Source organism: Hemicordylus capensis, chromosome 2, assembly GCF_027244095.1.
Source record: "Hemicordylus capensis ecotype Gifberg chromosome 2, rHemCap1.1.pri, whole genome shotgun sequence".
NCBI lineage: Eukaryota > Metazoa > Chordata > Lepidosauria > Squamata > Cordylidae > Hemicordylus > Hemicordylus capensis.
Window position 1 is genome coordinate 190,801,519 of NC_069658.1, and position 26,114 is coordinate 190,827,632.

At 42.9% G+C, this 26,114-nt stretch overlaps 2 protein-coding genes across 6 annotated transcripts in view; both read left to right on the top strand.

Annotated features, from left to right (window-relative positions):
- Window positions 1–17,548, top strand: part of PBX4 (PBX homeobox 4) — a 41,212-nt gene extending 23,664 nt beyond the window's left edge. The window contains exons 3-9 of one of the 2 annotated variants that reach the window (XM_053297516.1): window positions 9,224–9,465; window positions 11,080–11,270; window positions 11,974–12,109; window positions 12,985–13,141; window positions 14,622–14,728; window positions 15,754–15,840; window positions 16,713–17,548. In XM_053297516.1, the coding sequence (XP_053153491.1) occupies window positions 9,224–9,465; window positions 11,080–11,270; window positions 11,974–12,109; window positions 12,985–13,141; window positions 14,622–14,728; window positions 15,754–15,840; window positions 16,713–16,805 (1,013 nt within the window). In that variant the 3' untranslated portion in view covers window positions 16,806–17,548. The remainder of the gene's footprint in view (window positions 1–9,223; window positions 9,466–11,079; window positions 11,271–11,973; window positions 12,110–12,984; window positions 13,142–14,621; window positions 14,729–15,753; window positions 15,841–16,712) is intronic. The other variant, XM_053297517.1, reaches the window with a different exon arrangement.
- A 2,547-nt stretch (window positions 17,549–20,095) lies between these two features.
- The window catches only part of DSN1 (DSN1 component of MIS12 kinetochore complex), a 41,443-nt gene continuing 35,424 nt past the window's right edge, over window positions 20,096–26,114 (top strand). Inside the window, exons 1-4 of one of the 4 annotated variants that reach the window (XM_053298716.1) lie at window positions 20,096–20,247; window positions 22,996–23,032; window positions 24,251–24,311; window positions 25,065–25,391. In XM_053298716.1, coding sequence (XP_053154691.1) covers window positions 20,219–20,247; window positions 22,996–23,032; window positions 24,251–24,311; window positions 25,065–25,391 — 454 coding nt within the window. In that variant the 5' untranslated portion in view covers window positions 20,096–20,218. Of the gene's footprint in view, window positions 20,248–20,341; window positions 21,008–22,995; window positions 23,033–24,250; window positions 24,312–25,064; window positions 25,392–26,114 lie in introns of those variants that run through there. The other 3 variants (XM_053298717.1, XM_053298720.1, XM_053298718.1) reach the window with 3 other exon arrangements.

A 26,114-nucleotide genomic window follows, 5' to 3' on the forward strand; every position in this document is an offset into this window, starting at 1 on the left:
TTGTACTCTTAAGTTGATTGAATTTGGATCCTATACCAGAAGATTACTCGGTGTGAAACTGATCTAATTGTAGGCAAACCTCTTTTGTGGGGCAGGCAACTTGTTGAAGGCCACAGTGGAAATATCTTGCTCTAGAGAGCTGTGGCTAATCTGTATAATTTAATTTCTGCATAATGAATATCATTTGCATAACATTCATATTAACACAGTCAACATGGTAATGGCAGGTGATATCTTCTATGCTGTGTTTGGTATGCAGTAGTTTGGCAATCTAGGGTGTCATAAGATCTGTGAATAGCAGTTGACTGTCATCTTGGACTAGAGAACCTTCTTTTAAAATGCATGTGATGCATATATCTTTCACATTTCACTTTGCCTTTTCAGAGAATAATTCCTGTACCCTTATTAATGAGTGCAAAAGATTTCCCAGCCTGCCCAGAATATCCCTTTATGTCATAGAATGGCTTGAGCTTTAGATCTTGCAAGTTGTTTGCCTGAAATCAACTTTTTTTTGATCCCAAGAAAATGGCTATGTGAGTAGGGATTGTCTTCTAGCCGACATGAGCGGGCTGGGTGCATGGACCAGATCCCAAGGTGGACAGGGCTCTTTCGCTTCTAATAATTGTGCAGAAGATGATGGAATGTTGGCAGGTAGAGGTTGTCATTCAGGAATGCAAAAAGCTGCACATTCTGAGATTCCCTCTTCTACACAGCCGTTAGAAGTACAGGGACACTGTCCTCTTTTGTATCTAATCTTAGGCCAGTCTTGTTCTGCAAAAATGGTCCACCTCAGCCAAGTGCAATTAAAAAGAAATTTCATTCTTTGTATTCAGGAAGGTATCCCAAGAAACATATCCAGAGTCTACCAACGACCGACTAGGGCATTTGTGTGTGTGTGTGTGGGGGGGGGGGGAGAATGCTTTTTTGGGTCACCATTGCTGGTTTTTACTCTGAGCGACATGAATGTAGAAATATGCACACATTTGGCCCTCTGTAGCACCAATTCATTTAAAACTTACTTGCCTAGTCTAAAGCTTACCTCAGATTAAAGGTTAAAAAAAGTTATTGATTGTATTGTTGCTAAGATGCTACCTCAAATAGCTTCCACTAGGATTTTGCAGAAATATCCAAGGTAAAGATAAAGTGTGCCCTCAATTCAATTTCTACTCCTGGAGCCCTGTGGGTTTTCTTTGGTAGAATATAGGAGGGGTTTACCATTGTCTCCTCCTGTGCAGTATGAGATGATGCCTTTCAGCATCTTCCTGTATCTCTGCTGCACGATATAGTAGCAGCAGGGATTCGAACTGGCAACTTTCTTTCTTTCTTATTTATTTGATTTCTATACCACCCTTCCAAAAATGGCTCAGAGCAGTTTACTTCTGCTTGTTAGTCAAGCATTTCCCTGCTGTGCCACTTAAGGTGACGAAGAAATATCTAGTATATACTTAAATGAACAAGGAACTGGTGCTGTGCACTTTAAAGTAAGCCCTGGGCTATCTCAAACCACACACCCCCATACCCAACAAGATGCAGTAGGATAGTGTTCTTAGGATCTCCTTAGAATGGGCCCTTGGCTTTTTATTTATTTATTTATTTAGTTAGTTAGTTAGTTAGTTTGTTTGTTTGTTTGATTTCTATACTGCCCTTCCAAAAATGGCTCAGGGCAGTTTACATAATTTTGACACACAGCTACTATGTTGTTCTGTGTTTCTCCTGGGGAGTTCTCTTGCATAAGCCTCATTGTTGTGAACAGGAGTCACACAAGAACACTCTTTTTTCATACCCAGCTCCTCTTCATTTCAGAGGGACTTGCACAGGCCTGTGTCACAGTGGAGAGTGCCTCAAGGGTCAGATCTGTTTGCTTCCACTTCGATTAATGGTGTGCCAAATCTGCTGTTTGAAATGATCACCTTACCTTGTCTTATAGCAGGGTAACTTCAGTGTGGTGTGGTTTTGTCATTCTCTTAGGTGCTCCAGCATTCCTTCCTCCTCCGGTGATATATACTGTGATGATACTTCCTTCAGACAGCACAGTTTTAAGGGTGGTAACACCACAACTATACTAGTTGTGTTGCAGTGTTAGCAAAGCCAATGTAATAATTAGAAAAATCCTTTTATAAATAGTATGTGCTCAAAGGGCTTCACAGACATAATTTCATTGAACTGTACAAGGTAGGTAATTAGTATTCTCCCTTCATTACAGAAACTGAAGCTCCCTTCATTATAGTAGCTTGCCTGAATTAGTGCATAGCTGAGGTAAGATTTGAGACAAATAACTTTCCAGCTGATTTTTGATGCTGGAGCGAAGCAGTAGTTACAGTATTTTGTTGGTGCTTGTGGTGCTTGCCCTACTATTGCCTCTATTCACAGTTTTTCAGGGGTTTGTAGTTCTTCAAAACCTCTTTGATGACACTTCTTCATAAATGGCAGGGACAGAAGAACTGAGTGTGATTACTAGGGGAATGTAATGTTTCTAGAATAAGACCTCCATTTCTCTTGTTTGTCTTCAGCTTTAGCACAGTGCCACATTTTCTTTCTGTGCCCACTCCAGATTAGATATACATTACTAATGGCTCAGTCATCGATGGTTCAGGCAAGGTTTTAATGGGCCAATTTTCAGTGATTTGCCGATTCTCTTTTCTGTGAGACATACTCTAGGCACGTTACTATACTTGTCCCAGGTAACTGAATGATTACTGAGAGGGGCCAACAAGAAAGGCTATTCCTGGTGGTTTTCCGCCTTGAAAACATGTTGTGATAAATCATGCACTCTGCTGAGTTGGAGGGCCATCATAGGTTAAATTGATATTCCTAAGCTTTTCCTAGTCCTTGGGAATGCTGCAAGAAGCAACTGGAGCACACTTGTATTTAATGAGAAGTTTATAGGGTAGCATATTCTGTTTTCTTATGATAGCCATTGACTTTTATGGCAGGATAGGTTTGCAGGATTAGGAGAATGCTATTTATCTTTTATAGAGTTCTTTTTCTCTCCTTTCCACAGTTGAAAGGGTGTGGATTCAAAAGCTCTATTTAATTAAATGTGTTTCCTGATTCAATTTAGCCTCTCTGGGTGTGTAGTTTGCTTTAAGAAGAAAACAAAAATCCTGCAAGTTGAAATTCACTTCAACTTGAGCATATTTGCACCAAGGGATTGCAGCCCCATAGTTACACGCTGGATTTGTTTAGGTCTCATAGGTTTTTGAATGTCTGATGGCCTGTCTGTTCCTTATTTAAATTATGGGGAGCAGATGTTACAGCTTCAAGCAAACAAAGACCTGGTCATACTGTAGCACTAGGGTTGAGGATCTGTTTTAACGATTTAGGGACACAAGCTTATTTTCAACTCTGAATCAGTTTTCAAAGTATTTGGCCTTATGTCTGTGTCCCCCCGTCCCCCCCCAATCTTGCCCTGTTCTCTTTGTTAGGTGCCAGCAAGCTTACAATAGCCTGTGGTAAACAATGAGAAAACAGCTAAAACATGGTGATCCTCCCTCAATAAATGCATTTGGTCAAATCTACTGATGTGTTTTGAGTTATCTCTTTAAATCTGAGAACGTCAAAATTCAAACTTCTGTGCTAAAACATGTGGCTGAATCGGAGAGGCACTTAACATGACTGAAATTGGTTGAAGGGTTCATTAAAGTGCCCTGATCCTTGAATGCAGTGGCCCTTAGTATCCACTATTTCCCTTAGGCCACTGCTCCTTCCTTTAGTAGAGTCTATCTGAAGGCTCCCAGTGTCTAATCTAAAGGCATATGAGGCAGCATTCTTGCTGAAGCTAAGTAGGTCTGGGCCTGGCTAGTGTTTGGACAGGGAACCCTATGGGAACCCCATGTACGTCACCTTGAGTTCTAGCATGGAAGAAAGGTGGAATATAAATACAATGAATATAGTACTTGGCGTCTTTGCCATTCCGAAGTGGAAGTGTGCTGGAACAACAACAGAAAGTGTTGTGTAAGGCAGAAATGACAATTGATGGTCCACAGGCCAAATTTATTTGAAGCAATTTTATGTGGATTTTGGCAGGCCTACCAAATTTTAATCATTGGTGGTGGTGGTTGTGGGGCAGTTAGATGTTTCATAGCTTACTGTTGCATCTCTCTGGGTTTTGTACATATCCGAGAGTATGTGCTCCATAACTATGAAGCCCTCATGCTAGATACTGATGACAGTGAGGGTGGACAATTTTCACCCCTAAAAACAAACATCCTGGGTGATCCTTGGTGTTGAATATGTCAGGGGTGGCACTCATGGGGGAAGTGCTGTTGGTACAATATATCTATTGAAAAGGATGCTCAAAATAAGATGTTGGGAAGGCATTGCTACAGGTACTATTGCTGTGTTCATAACAGCACTTCAGCACCGGTTTACTGTGAGAGATGCATGACAGTGCTCCTAACATCTGTAGACCAGATCTCACATTTTGCTAGAAGCACATGTAGCCTTCAGATCAGACCTACAAAGCTTTAGTTGCTAGTTTAGGGCCAAACCAGATATGATGGGGCCATTTTCTGTCCCATCCACATATAAAGCAGAGGATGGAGATATCTTGCTTCAGCAGTAACAGAAATATGCAGGGGAGGGGCATTGAACCATGTCCCATTTGGCACCTTGCCTCTCCTCAGTCTGTTTCAGCCAGGAATGGAGAAGAGTGGCTGGAGCAATAAACTGAGGGGCACTAAATGCAGAGAGGAGAGGGTTTGGTGCCCCTTCACACTCATTTCACTGTTAAAAGGAAGACCTCCATCCTGGTTTGCATATGAATTCAGTGGACACATGAACGATAGTTCCGTCATGTCTGGTTTGGCTTTAAGCTGTCATTGTGACAACTAGTTTGGCCTGTAGTGCATGAGCTTGACGGGATTGATCCTTTGAACGAAGGATGCTATCTATCTAAAGGAGTCACTTGTATCTTATCAGTGACTTGGGAATAATAGTCTGATGCATGTGAGGTGAGCCTAAAGTGATTCTGAAAATTAGAAACAAATTTTCTTCCCAGTGATCCTGTGTATATTTTGACTGGTGTATAACTGGGAGAAGAAACCCAAGGGAGTTCTAATTCCACAGTAATACATTTACTTACTGGCTTGATCACCTAAGATGTTCAGAGGCACCGGATGTGCTCCGTAAATTGTGGGTGATCTGAGTGAACACACTTACTCGGAGGAACAAACTCCAGTGGCAGTATAATGCGAGTCATAACTGGTTGTATAGTGGGTGCTATTTCTTGCTCACCAGCAGTATGAGAGCATCTTTGATCATGCATATCTAATAGTAGTTGTTCCTAATCACTACTGTACACGCAGCCTGATCCTGTGCATGCCTACTCAGATGTAAACCCCACTAAGTTCAGTGGGTCTTACTCCATCCTTGGTAAATGTGCATAGGACTTCAGCTGTGCACCAGAGTTCATCTCCAATTGACAGCTGTCCTCCCCTTTCCCTGATCTTGAATGGGAGAGAGCAGCTGAGGATAAATAATGAGGAGACAGTCCTTGGCATCAAGGGATGTGCTGGGAATCAGGTGGAAAGTCCATGGAGGCAGAATAGAGCCCTCAGGCTTCCAGTTGCTGATACCTGATTTGTATGAACAAATAAGGCTTCTATACTGAAATATGCTTCTTTTCTTAAAAACAACTTTTCAACTTTTTCTTAATAGCACTGGAGACACATTCTTCACTGTAGCAATTCTTCATGTTTCCCTCAGCCTTCTCTAAGTCTAATGAAGTGCACATGCCGTGTATTTTGTTTGTCTAAAGTAGTGCAGGTACTCCACTGGGGGTGATTTTAGCTGATCTCCCCTTCCCTCTGAAGCACTCTGTGCCATCAGAAAATATGTCCCTGTGTGACCCTCTGGGGCATATTTCGGGATAGGACAGAGCACTTGAGAGGGAAGGGAGATAGGCAAAAAAATCTGCCTTCCCCCATGCATGCTGACACTGCTTTAAACAGGGATGCTGCATGCACACTTCATTATTATGGTGGTTGGCCTCTGAATTCCTTTAACTGTTGCTCTCAAGTGCTGCTGCTTTTACATTTGTCATTGTTCTAAGTAGTGCCGACCTTGGGGCAGTGCCTGAGCCCTGTGCCGGAAGGAGGAAGAAGTGGAGTTGGGAGTGGTTGTGGCCAGTGTGGTGGGGTTGGGAGGTGCAAATGGCCTGCAGCTGAGGAGGAGGAAGGGGGGGGTGCTGGCGAGGGCAAATGGCTACGTCTGTCTGTCTGTCTGTCTGTCTGTCTCTCCTTCCCTGCTCTGTCGCAGCTGTTTGTGTCTCTTGTCTTTTTGCCCCACTTCAGCTGCCACAGTGGGACAAAAAGACAGAAAGAGAGAGAGACCCAGCCACAGCAGGGCGCAGAGAGAGAGAGAGAGAGATCTGCAGCCCTTTGCCCCAGCCAGCCTTGCCCTCTGCTCTCGCTGACATGGGCCACTGCTGCCACTGGGCCCCCACATCTCCATGCCACCACTGCCACCCCTGTGCCTCCTCCCATTTCCTTGAGGCCCACATACCACAAAGGATGGCCCTGATCCTAGGACTAGTTGAATCGCATATCTTTGGGACCCTAAAGAGAGCTCATGGTTTCAGTCAAAGGCCTAACTTGTGTTGATTGAATCAGCACAATTATCCTGTGCCTGCTTTTTGCATATTTCAGTTAATCAATAGATGTGTTTTCCTCTCTATTAACAGAAATGTTCCATCATAAGACAGGAATATGAGCCCTGCTGCTCTGTTGCCACATGGAAGAAAAATCTGGATTGGAAAACGAGCCTAAACAAATTGCATATCATTCTTGTTTTGGCACCAGTGCTCTCGTACAGTTCATTACAGCACCGCAGCGTGTTAATTAATGATATGTAAATATATTGCAATGATTGCATTTGCATATTGAGTGAGGCCTCGGTACCTTAGGTTGTGATGTGTTTTAATTAAGGGCTAATTAGAAATGATGGGAATTTCACTTGGCTCAGTCTAATTATTTTCCATTTTGATGAATATGTAGAGGGTGTTATGATTAGGGATCAGAACAAACAGTGGCATGTTAGTGTATGTGACTGCACAGGTTCTCAGGGGTTTATGGTGCTGAGAATTGTCCATTAAAAGCATCCATAAAAATTAAGGCTGCCAACCAATTGAATGGTTTCTTTTAGTCAATTTACCATCTTGCTATTACCCATTTAATTGATTAATTAACTGATTGGAATAAATATTAAAGTAACTTGGTTAAAGTGATATTTTGAGGCTATTTAATGAAGATAGCAGTTTCTCTCCACTAATTAAGAAAGACAAATCCATTCTTTGTTTGGAAATAATTTCAAATGCATTGCCTGAATGAAGAGCATCTCTTGTGCATGGGAACTTCAGTTAGCGTGCAATTAAAACCTATACTATAAGCTGTGACTAATTATTTAATCCACTTAATGCTTTTGGCCTTTAATAAAAAATTATTTATGACTAATGAGAGGTTCTGAGGTATTAAGCAAAGGGTTGTCTGGAGGTCTGATGTTATGAATAGTTATTGGAGCATTTAGGATCTAAGTGTGTGGACTCTCTCAGCACAGTGCCACAGCAGCAAGTGGCATTGTGCCTGTGGCTAGCCCTAGCCCTAGAACCAGCACAGCAGCAGCTGTTGATGTTGCTCTACTGTCAAGAACTTCTGGTGGAAATTACAGCCTGTGCTTTGGCATCATTTCCCCCAATATGTTGCTGCTGATTGCAGTTACTTGGTGATGAGGGAAAAGCAGTCTTCATATGCTCACAACTGTTCTTGTTCCTGCTACTATATATCTTCCAGAAATGAGCTCTGTTGATGCCGAACCCATCAGTTGCTTGTCTGGGCTGAGCCATTCCTGAGTCCCAGGTGGCTTGAGCCATCTCCAAGGCTGTCATTGCACAGCCACATGGCTCTCTCTAGCACATTCTGCTGCTGCTGGGATCCAGCTGAGCTAGGAGGGACTGAGGAAAAAAGGGGAGATAATGGCTAGTGTCCTGCCTTTGCTGCTAGCTTACTTCTGCTTTTCTCTTGACAGAGCAGAGTGCATTGCAAGCCAGTCTGTATTGACAGTGCAATGGGACTAAGGGAGCACAAGGAGGCAGGAGCCTAGGTCCTGCACACAGCAGCTCATGGAGGGAAATAAACCAAGGCAGTCTAGTTGATAGCTTGATTGGTCAGACCCATATTCAAATCCCTACTTAACATGAAGCTCATCGGGTCACCTTGTGGGTTGTTGTTAGGATAAGAGGGGAACGGAGAGGAATTATGTGTGCCACTTGTAGCTCCTTGGAGAAAAGTTGGGATGAAAATGCAGGCAGCATCTAGAATAGGTTAGTCATGACAAAGACCCATTGAAATTAATGACTTCAGTTATAACAAACTTATCCCATTGATAAACAAACACAAACAAACAAACAAACAAGCATCTTCTTATCTGCTGGAACAACCCATTTGTCAGGCTTTACTTTTTAGGTTCCATTGTCTACTGGGCACGTGGATTTTGGCATTCTTGGGAGGAGAGGCAGCCCTGAACTGCCCCATTGTATAGCCTTCTATCTCCAATGGACCCTGTGCATATCCCTGTGCGTACCCAAAGTCTGCAACAAGTTCCCTGCAGAAAAGGATCTGGACCAGAATACCTGCCATTTTTAAAAACGGAGTCTCTGAACCCCTGATTCCAAAGAAGCCAGTCTAAGATAGGCAAAGGTTAGAAAGAACCTTCAGTAATGACCAAGGAGTGCAGCTTCCTCTCTCTGGAAGTCCATCTTTGTACAGTATGTAGTTAATTTACTACAGTTGAGTACAGCAATGAGATCGGATTGTCAAAAATTCATTGCATACAAAGCACTTATGTGGCTAGTGATGATGGTTAAAAAACTGTCGTTTGCAGGAAGTTAGCTTCTGTATTTTCTTGAATATGCTGGATGCATGTGTTTAAGTGATGAATATCATTGGCATTGCAAATAGCTATTGTTTTTGTTGGTCATCTGTAGCTTTCCAGTGTTTTTAGCTAATATGGAGATGTCCCATCTCAGCAACCTCATCTCCATCCCGTGAGATCTGCAGTCCAATAATATACAGAGCAGAAAGCAAAACCTTCAGTTTTTGTTGCTCTTTCATGCATCTATTATGTATTTGCAAGACCTATGCAAAGAGAACATGAGGGGAAACTCAATTGCTAATTTCTTTGTTCTGCTTCTGAAATAATCCTCTGCTCCCTATTTATATTTATCCAGTGTTAAGTATACGCGGTATTCAGGAAGAAGACCCCCCTGATGCTCAGCTAATGAGACTAGATAACATGTTGCTGGCTGAGGGTGTTTCCGGGCCGGAGAAGCGGGGAAGAGGAGGACCAGCGGCCATAGCAGCAACATCAGGTGGCTGTCCAAATGACAATAGCATTGAACACTCTGACTACAGGGCCAAGCTGTCACAGATCCGACAGATATACCACTCTGAGCTAGAGAAATATGAACAGGTGATCTTTCTGCATGGAAGAGTTTTTATCATCTCAGTTAAAAACAATTAATCGTTTTTCCTTTGTGGTGACAAAGCAGGGAGTATACTGTATTGGTATATAAAAATGTAATCCATCCAAATATTTACTGTGCTGAAGTAAGAATGGCAGAGTATATTCATTTTGCTGCCGTCTTGCGTCTTTTTATGAGCTTTCCTGTAGCTGCAGGACTGTGGCCTTTTCTTGGTTGTATTAAACGCAGTTGAGTCAACAATTTTATATGACTTTCCCCATCTGAACGGCCCCATTTTGCCAGATCAGTGGTTTGTATAGACAGAATCCTTTCTTGTCCAGAAGCCAACACCAGCTTTTGCGTAGAGTCTTATTAAAATTCTTTTTCCTCATGCAACGACTGTGCCTTTCAGAAAGATGCAATCTCATTTCCGGGGATTGGTACAGGTGGGCCTTGCTATATGCAGTTCTACTAGTCCCAGTTTTGCGTATCCGCTGTCCACAAATAGCCACATGACCTCGGCACACACAGGTATACACAGAGTTAATACCCACATATCCATGGTTACTAGGTGGATATGCCCTTTTGTGTAAAGGAGCCATTTTGTGGCTTATCTGTTGTGGGGGGAAAGATTCCCCCTCCCCCTGGGATTTTTGCTGGAAAATGGCCAAACTGATTGTTTGGGGGGGCAGTGCTGGACAGATGGAGACCTGCGAAGCACAGTACAGTACTTACTTATTTTCAAGTAACCTTGCCGTTTTAAAAGTTTCTTGGATCCCCCCTCCCTTGCAGGAACTGGAGAGCTGGTCTTGTGGTAGCAAGCATGACTTGTCCCCTTAGCTAAGCAGGGTCTGCCCTGGTTGCATATGAAAGGGAGACTAGAAGTATGAGCCCTGTAAAGGTATTCCCCTCAGGGGATGGAGCTACTCTGGGAAGAGCATCTAGGTTCCAAGTTCCCTCCCTGGCGGCATCTCGAAGATAGGGCTGAGAGAGATTCCTGCCTGCAACCTTGGAGAAACCGCTGCCAGTCTGTGAAGACAATACTGAGCTAGATAGACCAAAGGTCTGGCTCAGTATATGGCAGCTTCCTATGTTCCTATGAACCTAACCTCCCCAATTCCCGTAGGTGCATTGACTCTTTATTCATGGTTTCGTTACTCATGATTGTAGACGAGGAATGGAACCCCCACGAATAACAAGGTATGCCTGCATAACTAGAGGCTTTTGTATACAAACACGATCACATGGTACATACCCCGAAAGTAGAGAAGCAGAGATGTTGGTAGTGTAAGAGCTGCCAAAGACCTGCCTATTTAATTATAATAGTCCTGTGCAGGTTTTCTAGTCAAATAGTCCTAGACCATGAAATATGCTCCAGTTGTTGCTCCACATCAAGCCCAGTAAAGTCACCTAAACTAAATTGTATCTTTCAGTAGTACACCTTATATTACTCTTGAGATTGCAGGTGTTGTTGCATTCATCTGCTCCCCGGGCAGTCTGTTGAATAGTTACTACTTGCACTTATACATTGTGGTGTTTTAAATGTGGTGGTAAACTGAGGTTTAATTTGAGTGACTTTTACTTTTGCTTCATTTAAATATGCTTTTAAAACTTATTTTCAGGCCTGCAGTGAGTTTACCACCCATGTTATGAACCTGCTCCGGGAGCAGAGTAGGACAAGGCCAATTTCACCCAAAGAAATTGAGCGCATGGTGAATATAATTCATGGGAAGTTCAGCACCATCCAGATGCAGCTGAAACAGAGTACGTGTGAAGCTGTGATGATCCTGCGTTCGCGGTTTCTTGATGCAAGGTAATGAATGGTCAAGATTCAGTATATTGACCCCTATAAGAAAGCTGGGTGCAATCCAGCAAATGCTGCTGCTGTGCAGCTTCCATCAATTGTATGTAGCGTTGTTTGTAATAATGCAAGTTGTATTTTATGACTTAACATTCAATTTGTTTAAATTGGAAGCATCAGGATCAGGCCCAGTTTTACATGATTGCTGAAGACCAGCCTCTTCATGGCTCTTTGTGCATTTCTGGTCCAGATTTTATTATTAGGAATCATATGTCCTAGTATTTGGGGATTGAAATTTGGAGGAAAGGTATTCTGATGTGGCAGTGCTGCTGGATTTAATTTGTTCTATGGGTCATTCTTGAAGAACTATTCCATGAGCGTAGAGCAGTCTGCCTAAATCTTCTTGTCCTTTTGGATTTATTATTATTATTTTTGGGCATCATGCTATGTTCCCTCTCCTCATTTCTCTAAAGTATTGGTAGCTCAATTAATTGTATTTGTATTGTGATTTTTAACAGCATATGGTTTTGCTTCTCCATTCATTTCATCTTGAAAACATAAGCTGTGCCACTCGAATGGTAGTCCCCAACTTCAGAACCATGACAGAGCTATGGCTTGAACAACTGCAGCTCTTGCCGGCTTTTCTTTCAGCCCTTGGGACAATGCACAGTGTGTTCTAACATAAGCAGTAGGAGTAATTGCAATGTGTTCCTAGGCGCAAGCGGCGTAACTTCAGCAAGCAGGCAACAGAAGTCTTGAATGAGTATTTTTATTCTCACCTGAGTAATCCTTATCCCAGTGAAGAAGCCAAAGAAGAGCTAGCAAAGAAAGGAGGCATCACAGTCTCACAGGTAGGCTGTGCATCATGGTGAAGACCAGTTCCACCAAACATGCCAGTTTATTTTCAAACTCTTGTGTATATGTATAGAACAAAAAGATCAAAAGCAGGATTAAAATGATTAAAGATAACTCCTTGGATACTTTTTTTGGTCAATTATCAGTTATAGTAAGCTTTCCTATTTAAAATGCATCATTTTATAAAATAATTAAAAAGTTTATATACTAATTTAGAAATTGTCTCAAGTGTGCACCTAGATAGAATAGCAGTAATCTGTAAATCAGTGAGGTTGTTCTCACAACCAGCCCTACCCTACCTGGTAGGAGAGCAGTAGCCCGGGTACGGATGGTCGTGAGAAGCACTGGGATCGCTCCTTATCCCGGCGCTCCTCCCCTGGACATTTGTGGAACATCTGTAAAGGAGCAAGGGGCCTGAGGAGCAACCAGAGGCCACTGGGGCTGGGGATTATGGGAGATGAAGTCCAATAACATCTGAGGACCCAATGTTGAGAATCCCTGGTGTAGAATAAGGCCTGTATTTCTGCCTTCCGATGTTTCATTGCCATCTGCTTCTTGGCTTGATAGTCTAGAAGCAAAGCACATGGGGTTTGTATATGTATCGCAATGTGTCATTCTTGGGACTTGCCAAGAACGTTAACCATCACTGTTTTACATATTATGAAGGGATTTTATAAAACATTGTTCATGCTGTCACTAAAGGACTTGGGATGTTGTTAATGGACAAGAGTTAATACCTGGTTTGGTGCCACTAGAGATCTGAAGTGTAGGCTGATTTCAATATCCTCTTCTGAGAAGATTGCCTCCTGTTCTCTGTTGATAGTGACTATAGGCAGTGATTTGTTCATATTAACTTGAATGATTGTTGCAGGTCTCTAATTGGTTTGGTAACAAGAGAATCCGGTATAAGAAAAATATGGGGAAATTCCAGGAAGAGGCTAACATTTATGCAGCCAAAACAGCGGTGGATGCAACCAATGTGGTGGCCCAGGGCAACCAGACAAGCTCTCCACCCACCCCGAATTCTGGTGAGTGCAAGAAGGCTGCATCTGAATTGGTGCTGGCTCTCACATCTGCTGAGGTGACTTCTTTGCATTGGGAGAGCCTCTGCAACACTGCGCTGAAGCCAGAGAGGCTGCTACAGTGTTAGTGGACTCAACAGATCTTATTTTGAAATGGCCTAGTACTGCACTGTACGTCTGTTGTGGGAAAACAAATTTAAAAGTTTAAATTTCTGCGATTTTCCTGCCTTTTGAAAGCTCTGCTAGTTCCTGTATGCAAGTGTACAGCAACTAAAATGCAACACCCTAAGCAACAATATGCTCTTATGACTGAACAAAGGTTGATTGAAGCAATTCCAGTTCCTAACGTGTTCTGAACCAATTGCCCTTCTTCGGGGTAAATTACTATTAGAAATTACTAAAGAAAAAGAACTTAATCAGTGTATCTGTTCCTTCTTTTAACAAAATTGACTAGCATCTGGACACATTAACATTAGTTGAAGAGAAATTGACATGGCTATTAAATTATTTTTGTTTGGTTTCTGTTCCTCTGAAGAAGAACAATTTGCTCGAGGTTCCTTGGGATTGGGAAATGAATTGCTTCATCAAATCCCTGAGTACTCACTGAAGATTGTTGCTGTTGTTTGTTTGTCTGCACATTGCTCCATATAACACTTTATTTCATTTGAATCTGTCCATCCTTGTCCCACTGCTAATTTTTATGTCTTTTCTAGACATATGCATGTTTCCTTTTCTCAAGACTGTGGGCTCGAGGTAGTTGATTTTGGGAGTTTTATTCTTAAAAATGATGAAGATCTGCAGTTGCAGTTATTTGCATACACAAATAACTTAGATAAATATTTTCAGACTTGCTGCTTTGAAGGAATCCCTTTCACATTGACTTATCTTTCAGGGAATTGCTATGGTCTGTTCTAGAACTGTGCATTGCAGAGAATTCTGGGCTTTATTCTGTGATTCATCATACTTGGTTCACATGAGACACTGGCCAGGCTTGTTGGGACTCACCACTGCTCCATGTAAATGGAGAGTGTTCACTAATGTCAGTAACTGGTTTCAATTTCCCTGGCACCATGGTCACACCCAGAACACAAACCATCCCTCCTGTGCAGTTGTACTCTGCAAAGGAAGATCAGTAGTGGTAGGCAAACTCATGTCTGCCATTACAGATATTTTCATTGAGGGAGCCCCATTAATCTCCCAAGGAACCCCAAGTTTCCCTGGGGCATAGTTTGAAAGCCACGACCACAAACCAAAAATAAAAAATAAGAGACCTTAAGATGGGATCATGAAGTGGCCAGGACAATACAAAGCCAGAAACTATCCATTCATCCAGCTGTGGAGCACTGCAAAAATACTATTAGTCATAAATCACGGGATTTGGGTATATATAAGTTTGCTTCTCTCCTTTTTTTTTTTTTTTGGTGATTTATTACACAAAAATGAGCAGGTGCAGACACACCCTTAGGTAACTTCTTTTCCTCTTCAGGTTCCTCTGGGTCATTTAAAATGACAAATTCTGGAGATTCCTTTATAAACCTGCAGTCACTCACTTCCTACCAGAACTCGCCAGTGGGAGCCAATGTGCAGTCACAGGTGGGTGTGCAGAGAAAATTGTGAGACAAATCCCCTGTAGTTTTCAGTGGGCCAAATAATTCAGCCCATAGGCCTAAAGCAACATTTTTGTAGATTTTTGCCCTTTAAGATCAGAAAATGTTACACTAGGATGGTCACCTATAGAAGTTATTTACCAGGCAATAATTTGTTCCATTAATAATTTGTGGCTTCCTGGACATTTGGCTCAATCTAAATCATCCAGTGCTTGCTCAGGTAAGGAGAGACTGCCAATTGTTTTATTCTAGGCTGGAGTCAGCAACATGTCTTTTTTGACCTTTCTCTTGGAACTGAAGAGAATTGTTGGCTGCAGGCCTGGGCCATAGCTGGTGATGTCAGATGCGGATGTGCATAAGAGGGCAGGGCTATGCACATATGCGTTTATGTGCATGAGTATTTGTACACAAGGGTTAGAATGACTTGAAGCTGACTGAGATTGCTGATCAGAGCCAAACAAGATTTGAAGGTAGTATTTTCCTATTTCAGGTGTATTGTGCCTTAGTAGAGTTGAAGCAAGACAGTTGTCAAGAAATGCTTGTACTGTCTGGCATCACCACCAGTGTGCATGGCAGTATCACTGTACGATATTGGTATACACACCAGAGCATGTCTCAGCATTCATGATGAGAGCTGACATTCATGTAACTGAATCTGAAGTGCCTGATTGTGCCAAACATTGTCCAGTCTGCTGGGCTCAGATGTATCTCCATCATCATTTTTAGTAACCCTGCCCACTCTGGTGATCATCTCTGCACTTTGTGCATAACATCCAATGATGTCACAACATTAGAAAATCTGAATCTGCTGCATACTGTGAATTCAAAGCGAACAACAGACTGGATGGAGTTCAGCTTGTAGCCATCACCACAGCTCAACACAATCATGTTCAGAATCTTGTTGGAGGCTGCATAAAGGAAGTTGGGCTAGAAGGGCTTTAGGAGTTATTCTGAAGTATCTGTATAACTGCTTGAGCTTTTTCCCTTCCCAAAATGGTTGTGTTGTTACAGATGGATTCCTTACACCATGTCATACACCAGGCAGGAAGATATGACAGCATTGTGGGGAACCCTCTATATTCGACGCAGCGTATTGATGTAAGGAGCTTCTGCTTTTAAAGTGAATACCTTGAGCTCCAGAAGCCTGACGTGGCAATGGAGTTGAATGCAGCCACCCTTGCAGATGCAGTTAAAATGAAAACTCTGGCGAGGCATTGCTAATGCCTTGCCATGATGGAGTATTGCTCCAGAGAGAGGGGCAGCCTATTCCCGATCTTTGTCAGTTAGGGGCCTAGGGGAGAAAAATAACTTGTGTTAGATTGTAAGAAAAGCCCTTCCCTGTATCAGTCATGGTGCTTTGAAGACCAGAACCCTGTTTGTTTAGGAAGCTGGCTTACTCACCTACCCAAATTGCCCCAGTGGATGCGAAGGAAAGACTGCCTTGCTTCTAATCCCTTCTCTCCTGGAGGAGAGAGGTGCCATTTGGAGGAAGGGAGGGACTGGAGGACTGAAAACAGTTAAATCCACAGATTGACTGTGGGTTGGTTCCCATCCTCAAATATGCCTTTGAAATGAAAAAGTTTGTGGGAATGGCTTTCACTGTACATTCTATCCTTTGCTCCAAATTCTGTTTGATAATTCATGCTGATAAGCAGTAAAGCTTTATCCATCTAGACAAGTTAGATGGAGAGGTTAGGCAAGAGCAAAAGAGTCCCATTTGGGGAAACAGAAGCTGTGAAACAAATGCAACGGAAGCAGCATTCACACGGTACTTTGCCTTTCGTGCCCCGGAAAGTGAACTGCAGTGTCAGGACTTTTACTCTGAAACTAAGCCTAATGGAACAAAGTAAGTGTCTTGTACATGGCATAATGCTCTTCCATTATGACATGAAAAAATATAATCAGAATAGTTTAGGGTGCAAGTAGCCCTTTGTGGACTTAACAACAAAATGCATTTATTCCCTCTTCAGGCTAATGGCAGTTGGCAGGACGCTACTACCCCTTCATCAATCACTTCACCTGCCGGAGATCCTGGAAGCATTAATTCAGATGCGTCTAATTAAATTTTTAGGACCTGTTGAGGAGAGGAAAGAGGTCGTTAGTGTAACTTGTCAATGTTGCTCTTTTTTTGCCAATACTTTTGATTCTACAACTTGACACACACAGCTAATTACCTCAGACAAAATAATAAAAAAAGAAAACCAATAGAAGATTGTGATTATATATGGACACCTCTCTACCTCTCGGCATGATGTGCTTGAGTTCTTCTGGCTTCTGCCCTTTGGGTTGTAAAGGAACTGGCTTCATTTACCAAACCAAATTCCTTTTTTAAAAAGAAAAAAAAAAGAAATATCACTTTTATGCTTAAGAGTCTGAAAGTGTCTCTCCAATGAACTTTGGAATTCGTCTCCATTTTTCCAGTTTAAAAAAAATAGCAACTGATTTTAATTTCTATGTGTTTTTATTATGAAAATTCTGTTCTAGATGCTAGTTACTAACAAATAGCCCCTCTTGTATTGTAATTGTACGCGTTCTCTGTATTGTAATTTTGTATAGGAAGACATTTTTCTTTGAACTCATTAACCAGAACAGGCCATTGCTTTACCAAAATGATTGTTGGACTTTGCTCTTGAATAGAAACTTCATCTTCTGTGTCACTCTCATGTAGCTCTAATTTAATGTCTAAGAGTAAATGCATACTTCCCTGTGAATAGATTTTTGTGCATTTAGAAAAATGTTAATAGCAAAGTCCACCACTTTCAGTTGAAATTTTATCAAAGAATAAACTTCCAAAGTCTTTTTTTTCCTTCCTGCCTCTTCCCAAGCCTTCCTTCATGTTTGTGGGTTGGCAGCTTCCTACCAGATGTAGAAAAGAAGAAAATGTTTTGCCTTATGAATGACTGCTGTTTCCTACCACTGCATCAGTACACGCACATACACTTACATCTTGTTCATTTGATGACACATGGGTGAAGACATACTCTAAAAATGTTATGTATCAGGACTGATTTGGAAGCATCACTATTGTACTCAATCTAAACATATTCCTTTCCTAGCTTGAGTTCTGGAAACAAGAGTTCTGCAAGTTTGCGGCAGGTGTTGGCTATGGATGGCAGTGATTGATGTAAGCAAGAAATGTCTTCTCCTTTCATCCCAATTCCCAAATAAATTGTTTTCAAGGTGTGGGTTGAAGTAAAAAAATTAAAGTGATAGAACAGGTAAATAAATGAACTGCTATGTGACAGTTTAAACCAGCATGCTTAAAGTACAGAGCAAGAGGGCAAGACTAACACCAGAAGCAGCAATTGACTTCCTGAAAGGTTTGGCTGTCATTCAAATGCAAAGATAGGAGGTTTCAAGACATCATTTGTCTTTGTGCAGGACATTCTTTCAGGGATAGTCCTTATTTATTTATCAAATGATGATAAATCTTAATGGACGTGTTTTGGTTGAATGTTGAGGATCTTGTGTTTGGAAGTGTGGGCACTTTAAAAGCAGATTATATGGGAAATTGGGGGGTGATAGAGGATGTGTGTGTGTGGGTCCCCCCCCTTCTTAAAATCTATTTGGCCTACGGCCACCTCCAATGTTGTGCAACTTACATATAGCACATAGCAAGATATATTTATCATCCCTGTCCATAAATATGGACAATCATGGGGCTGTAGCCTTTGATTGTACAGACTATGTTGTGAATGTTTATGGTAAGAGTTCCTTGTTCAGTGAAATGGGTTGAACTAAACAGACTCAAATTGGTTCCCTTCAAAACCATGAATCTTCATTAACCTGGTTTGTAACTAATGTAGCATAACATCTCAAATTGATTTGCACAAGTGATTTTGTTGCAGAAAGTGCCTCTGAGAAGAGTCGAAATCAGACATCTTGCTGAGCTTGATTCACTGTTTATGAGTTAAGGTCCTAAACTTACCATAGTTTTTCAAAGTGCTTTTGTGTTGTCTTGTCCCTCAGTTTCCTGAGTATATGTTTAAAACATCCCTCAAACGCTGAACTACACAGAGAGTCCTTTCTTACGATCATTGAGAAGGACTACTGGGTGCACAATCACACACCCAGATGCTCATCAGCTGCCTTTGGCAGTGCAAAGGGTTGGGGGCTGAGACACGTCCAGGCCCTCGGACATCCCATTATGCACTGTGTGAGTGTGCAGTGCATTGTGGGGATCCCCACAGAGATGGGCAGGTGCTCGTCACTGCTACAGCGCTGACAGGTGAGCAGAGAGAGAGAGAGAGAGAGAGCGAGCATTCATTCTCTTAACTCCATTTTAGAGGCAGGCTTGCCACGGTGGTGCCGCTGGCAGCTGCTTGTCTCCCACAACTTCTTGAACAGAGCCCGGTCTGGGCTTGGCTGCCTTAGCCTGGGATTGGCTGTGTGTGACAACCGCCTTGGAATAATGAAAAACTAGCTGAACCGGCCACTGAGCATCTGCGCCTCTAATTCTCCTGTTTCTCCCCCCCGCCCAGCTCGCTGGCATGCCTCTCCGCCACCTGCTCGGTCGTTCTCCGATGCAGGCCAACCTGGGGCCGGAGAGGGAGGCTGTGCCGCCCTCTCCATGCTTCACATTCGGCCCCAGTGCAGGCCATTCCTTTGTGCCAGCAGGTGGGCTGGAGAGTGAAGCTGCGCCACCCTCTCTGTCCGCCTGTGCTTCACCCTTCCTCTGGGCTGGCAGGCAGTCTGCTGCTGTTTTCTTCCCAGCTGCATTCCTTTGTCCACCTGCCACCCGCCCACTGCCTCCCTGCCACCGGTGAACTCTTGTGAGAGCTGCCACACATGGGATTAGTGACGGGTATGCTTGAGAGAGAGAGAGAGAGAGAGGGTCCAAATAGCCACAAGTAAAGCAGATGCGTCATATATATTATTTATTATATTTCTACACTGCCTCTAGGCGGTTTACAAACTAAAACAAAACAAAACATTCCAAAATCAAATGTAAAACCATAACATATGAACCACCAGTTTACAAAACCCTGGAGGCCAGACCAAACAAGCCTTAAAGGCCGGTCATGTACTTAAACCACAACTTGCTGTGCGGGTGCCTTCCGCAACCTAGGAACAGCTACTGAGGAAGGCTGCCCCCTAGCCACCACCAGGTGCCTGGTGGCAGCTGGAGACAGACAGGCTCCTTGGGGGGCGAGGGGAGTCGAACTTTCTCCCCCATTATGTTCCGGTCATCGAGCTGCTCTACATAACCGGTGGGATTCAAATAAGAGCCGGAAGTGGCTCTGCGTAACTTGCCTGTTCCCTTAGGGACGTATCACGCTATTGGCTGTAGACTTGACAAAAGGCCGGCAATTTTGGAGTCCCGCCCAGCCGCGCGGGAGTAATACGCATGCGTCGGACGGTTAAACAAAAGAAAAGACCGAACTCTCCCAGAATGCTATAGTGTGGAGGCGGGGCGCGTGGCTAGAGCGCATGCGCGGTGGCGGGACGGTTTGATTCTGACGGTTTGGGCGTAAACATGGAACCTGGCGGGCAGTGCTTCAACGGGTGAGTGTTGCTGCCGCTGCCGCCTTCCCTTCATTGTAAAAGTAACCTTTCCCTAGATAGGATGGAAAGGAAGGTTATTCCCTTGTTCTCAGGGTCCTTCATTCTCGTCTTCGGTCTTCAGAAGCGACGCTACTACTACAGGGAGAAATGTTTTGGGCGGTGTAATGGCGCAGCGGGGAAATGCTTGACTAACGTATAGAAATCGAATAAATAAATAGCTAATAGCAAGCAGAAGGTTGAAGGAAGATGCTGAAAGGCGTCATCTCTCCCTGCGCGGGAGGAGGCAGTGGTCAGCTTCCTCCTGTATTCTACTAGAAGAAAATCTCACCACAGGGCTCTGTGGGCGCCCGGAGTCGGAATCGACTAGATAAATAAATAATATTGGGGGCGTGGCCTGTTCAACAGATTTTCGCAGACCTAATATAAGAAATACCAGAGGTACCAGGATTAGCCAGTCGAGTTTTGAGACGCTAGGAAGTGCGCCAGGACTGAAGCTTCTCCACTGAGGGAACTTTAGAAGGGAAGTGGGGGGAGGACCCGGCTCCCCGGGAATGCCCACAAAATTGATTTTTTTAAAAAGCCAAAACTTTATCCCCCACCTCACCCCCCGCCGCCACCGCAAACTACAGAGTGATCTCCTCAAATTCACCTCGCATCTGTGATAGGGAGCCGTTTGCTCCGACTGGGGCAGAATTCCAGCCTTTGGCAAGCTTTAATCGTGGGACGATTTGCCTCTCTGAACCGCGAGGTGTTTTGAAAGGTGTGGATTTTTTACGCCTGCTTTCTTCTTTACAACGGTTTAAATCGAAGATCCCTGTCTTTGTTTTGCATCGGAGCACTCTAAAGGGTAAAGGAGGAAAAAGAGCATATATGATACGAACCTCAAGTGAATCCCATGTTGCAATTTGGGATTAAACATAAGTCCTGAGCTCTGGAAAGTGCTACTGCTACTATAGTAACTGAACTGGTTGTCTAAATTCTTCCTTTCTGGGTGGAATTGCATTTGCAGTGGTACCAGCCCTTCTGGGTGAAGCTAGCATGCTCTCCCATTCCTATGCTCTTTAGATATGTCAAAAACTGTCTTATGTCAGTACAGGTGAATGGATGAGCTCAGAGTTGCCACTTGGTTATGAATGGGTGCTGTGTACCTTTAGCAGCTTTGTGACAGGCTGAATTGATCATGTCAAGCTTTTCCTACCTAGTTTTTTCCTAGTTTGTTCTGTGGACTTCTGTTGTTGTTGTTATTGTTATTAATTTACATTTTATATCCTGCTCTTCCTCCAAGGAGCCCAGAACGGTGTACTACATACTTAAGTTTCTCCTCACAACAACCCTATGAAGTAGGTTAGGCTGAGAGAGAAGTGACTGGCCCAGAATCACCCAGCAAGTTTCATGGCTAAATGGGGATTTGAACTCGGGTCTCCCCGGTTCTACAGCTGCTCAAGACACAGTTCACAAGTTTAAATAGGACTTCAGCATAGGCTGGAAGGGGCTGCACCTCCTGAAGTGTTCTTTTCCACACAACTCATAAATCCTGTCTTAAATCTGGCCTCGCTGTTTTCTGAGGGCAGCTCCACAAATTCCTCTTGCTGTGGAGAACATCATTGTTTCCTGCACAACCTGTGGATGTCAACATGAGTGTACATACATGCAGTAAACTGTACTGAATTAGACTTTCCAGGTGCCTCTGTTGGTTAAAGATGCATGTATGCTCGTGTATGTAATGTCCATCCATGCGCCTATTTGCTTTGAGGAATGTCAATGTAGCTGTTGTGTTTCCTGCAGCAATTGTAACATATACAGCTTCCTTGAGTGATACCACAGAGTAGTGATGGCCAACTGGAGGCCCTCCAGATGTTGTTGGACTACAACTCCCATGATCCCCAGCCACAATAAATTAGACAACCTTAGGTTGGCCACCCCTGCTATAGAAAGCCAGTGTGGTGCAGCAGTTAGAGACTTGTGTGTGCATTTGAGAGCCTAGGCTTGAAATCCTGCCTCCGCTTGGTCTCATTGTGTAAATTGTGCAGGCTACTAGCTTATCGTAGTTCCTCCATGGGAATACTGGTTACCAACCTCACCATAACATGTGGAGCTACCCTAAGGGACTTTGAAATTGCCCAGTAGTTGTGATATGAAATACAGTTCCTTGGTGTTCAGTTTAACTTGGGTCTCAGTCACACTACCTACATCAGTGCAAACTGTCACTGAAAAATGCTCATTGATTCTGTTCCAGTTCTGACAGCCTGCACTGAGGCACATATCTGCATTTACCCCACACAATGCTGATCTGCTTTTAGCACACTTCTGTAAAGGCCTGATTACATCTGGTTGTGATGGTCAACTAGTCCATGTTGAGCTCAGCACAGGCTGAAACTGAGAGGAGTTGCATGACCAGGGCAGCATACCAGGGCTGAAACCTGGAGTGTGTTGCATGTTTTTCTGGGTAGGGTGCCATGGTTTGTATTTCTCAAGGATATGCTTTCAAGTCCTACAGTGCCTGACACTTTAGGCCGGGATTCAGAAAGCAGTGTGTATGTTGGTGCATATGGAGAGGGATAGGTCTGGGAGAGTGGGCCGGGTAACTGGTCTTGCTGAAAGCATATGGGTATGAACAATAATAGTGATGAAGAGGGGGCGTAGGTCCTGGTTGAGTGAGCAGAATGCCATGCAGAAAAGATAACCATGGTAGGGTGTTAAAGGTGTAACTTTATCCCAAGGTGTAACTTCTTTTGTTACATTTTTCAGTGCTGCAGAGATCCGTCAAAAGGACGTGGCTGGACAGGTAATAAGAATGGTACCTTGCTGGTTTTAAAGATTATGGAACTGTTGTTGTTGCAATAAGTGATTTAAGTCTGAATTTGAAGTAATATGTTCTTGGGGTAACCACTTTTCCTGGCCAACTCCGTGCCTTTAACTCTTTTGTGATAGGCAGAAATTTTACAGGTGTAGCATTTGAGGTTGCTGCAGCTATTGCATTTTTACAGATCATGGAGCCATTAAATACATAAAACAGTCATCAAGGGGGGAAAAGAGAGGTAGTGGCAGTCTTATATGTATTGTAATAGTAGGCCAGTGTCTGTATAGCATAAATAGAAGAGAACAGAGTCTGTGCTGTGCACATGTAGAGAATCCAAAGCCCTTCCCATTCTATACTAATGAAAAAGTGATATGCTGCAGGGTGCAAGATGAGAACTGCTGATTTAATGAAAATCGCAGAGCTTGTTAAACAACCCTTACATAAAAATAGGGCAGATTTACTAGAATTGTTGGGCCCAAGCTTGTATTGTGTGGAAACAGGTCATTATTCTTTCTCACTTTTGAAGTTGAGACTTAATTATTCATTTTGCCCTATTCTGGATACTGTAGCAGGATGGCATATTTATTATTTCCCTCTCTTCCATAGGTAGCATTACCATTTATGTTTGTTAAAACCTCTTTTAAAAAGAATAGTGGAGGATTCCTATTTACTGAGACTATTAAGATATAAATATGTGAAAGTGGGAGTGCGTTTATGGAAAAATGGAGTATGTTTTATAAACACACTGGACTACAATTTGCACTTCTGCTCCAATTTCTTGGCATGGTAGCTATCTATCTCTTCAGGCATTGGTTACATTTTACACATCTTTACCCCATTCTTCCATTTGGCAATTTGATTTTTTTAAAAAAAGAATCTAATAGTGAAAACTTAGTGCACACTTACTCAATACATCCCACCCACTATATTCAAAAGGGTTTATGGCTTACTCTAAGGTAAATGTGCATAGGCTTGTAATCCTGTGCAAATCTCACTGAATAAGGTGAGACTTTCCTTCACATAAATGTGCCTTGGAATGCCAAACTTGCTGAGAGTCGTGCAAGTGGAAAGCCTGTTCTTCGGTAAGAACATTTCATTGACCTTATCTGAGGTGGAATCATCATCTATGTATGTTTGATTTCGAGGCAATAAGATCTAATAACATTCATAATGTTTCACAAGAAATGTCCATCTTCTGTTTAGAACACCTCTCAAGGAAACTGGCCTGACCTTGGAGGTGAAAAAACCATCACTGAGTCATCAGGTAAAATAATTAACACATTTAGAATTGTTTTACATGGGTAATGTGAGCATTGATCCTTTGCTGCCACCAGTAGGAGACCTGTGTGTTGTACAGCTCACTTCTATATTTTTTCCTGATTTTAAGTAAAGTTAATCCTCCAAAACCTATACAAATTATACACACTAAACACATTTACGTGGTTTTTCATATTTCTGATTTCTTATTTGCTAATCAAGGAAAGAACCTATGAAGTAAGGGAGAGGATTTTTTATTCCTTTGATATATAAATCATGTATTCTGCTCTAATATAGTGCTTGTGATGGTCTCTTATTCAGGGGGCTGACCTGTTCACATCTTACTTCAGCAATGCTGAAGCTGTCAAGTGCTCTCAGACCACTCACTGTATCCAAGACTCTTCACTCTTGAAACCATTCTGATTTATTATTATTATTTTATTGGGTTCCTGAATGATTTGGAATTAAAGCTTATTTAATTAGCTCAGCAATATACCCATCTTAGCATATAACAAACTGATTTGCTTGGCAACTATTTTAACAGTTGCAGTCTTCCCCGTGCCTCCCCGCCCTGCAGATCTGGTGAAGCCATAGTGTGCTTCTTATACCATCTTTCCCATGAAATAACTGCACACTCATGAAATCCAGTATAAATTCAACACTGAATGCATGGTACTACTTTGAATTTCCATTGTGTATCCCTTGCTTCGCTCTTTAGAATATTTCAACTGTGTGTGGTATTCCGCCCCCTTCTTTCCAGAATGTGTGCCCAGCCCGAAGAAAATGAAGGTTGAATGCTTTGCTAAAACAGATGAAATGATTAGTTCCAACTGTGGTACCCGGGTTGCCCAGCAAGCCAGTCCCTCTGAGGCCAGCAAGACCGAGTGCCAAACAACCCCCTGCCCTAAGACACCATCTCCCCAGAAATGCAGTCCTGGAATAGGACAGACTTCTTCTTCTTCATTTAATGTATCTTTTGGGAGGCTTCCTAGCCCACAAGTTACACGTCGATCCTTGCGTCGCTGCAGTCTAAAGCAGGGCACTAGTCGCCGGAAATCACTGCCCCCTCTTCAAGCAGATATTACTGGTATGTCTCCAACAAAGCTTCATGATTTGGGTAGGAACCATGCAATAAAAACTTGTGGGTTGCAGCAGTTGAATGAATTACCCCTCAGTGGGTTTGGGCTTGAAACATGTTTAATGTAACAGTGGCTGCCTGCAAACCATGACTTGCAATCTGGGAGCCAAATCAGGAGCATGCCCCTCTTCTCTCTGAAGTGATTTCACCCCACTCATGCTTTCATCATATGGGTGCAAACTGGTTAATGCAAATAACCATAATCACATGGTTATATACATTATTATGGTTATTAATGCAAAAACTCTCACAATACCACTTTAAATGGTGGTTTCATCTTCAGGTTTGCAGCAGTGCACATGTAACGTGAAACCATGGTTAACACTGTAAAGTGGGGGGGGGGCGTTATCTTTTCTTAGGAGGTAGAAGGGGTGATGGCTCCCAATGTTGCAAACCATGTTTTGTAGAGCGTCAGCTTTGTGCCTTTGCTGCACCAAACTGAGGTGCAAGAGGGTGCAGTTTGTGCATGAACTCCTCCCTGACCATTCCTCAGTTTTGAGGTATACCCTTATTGGCCTCGAGGATGGAGGTTATGGGGCTTGTATAGCCATCTTCTACTTATGATTAGTGTGTGTCATTGGGGCAATCTGCTATTCCCAGTAGCATTTGGCTTTGTAAATCCTTTAAGGCATGTGTAGGACAGGGCTCCTAATTCAAGCTGCCAATTTAACA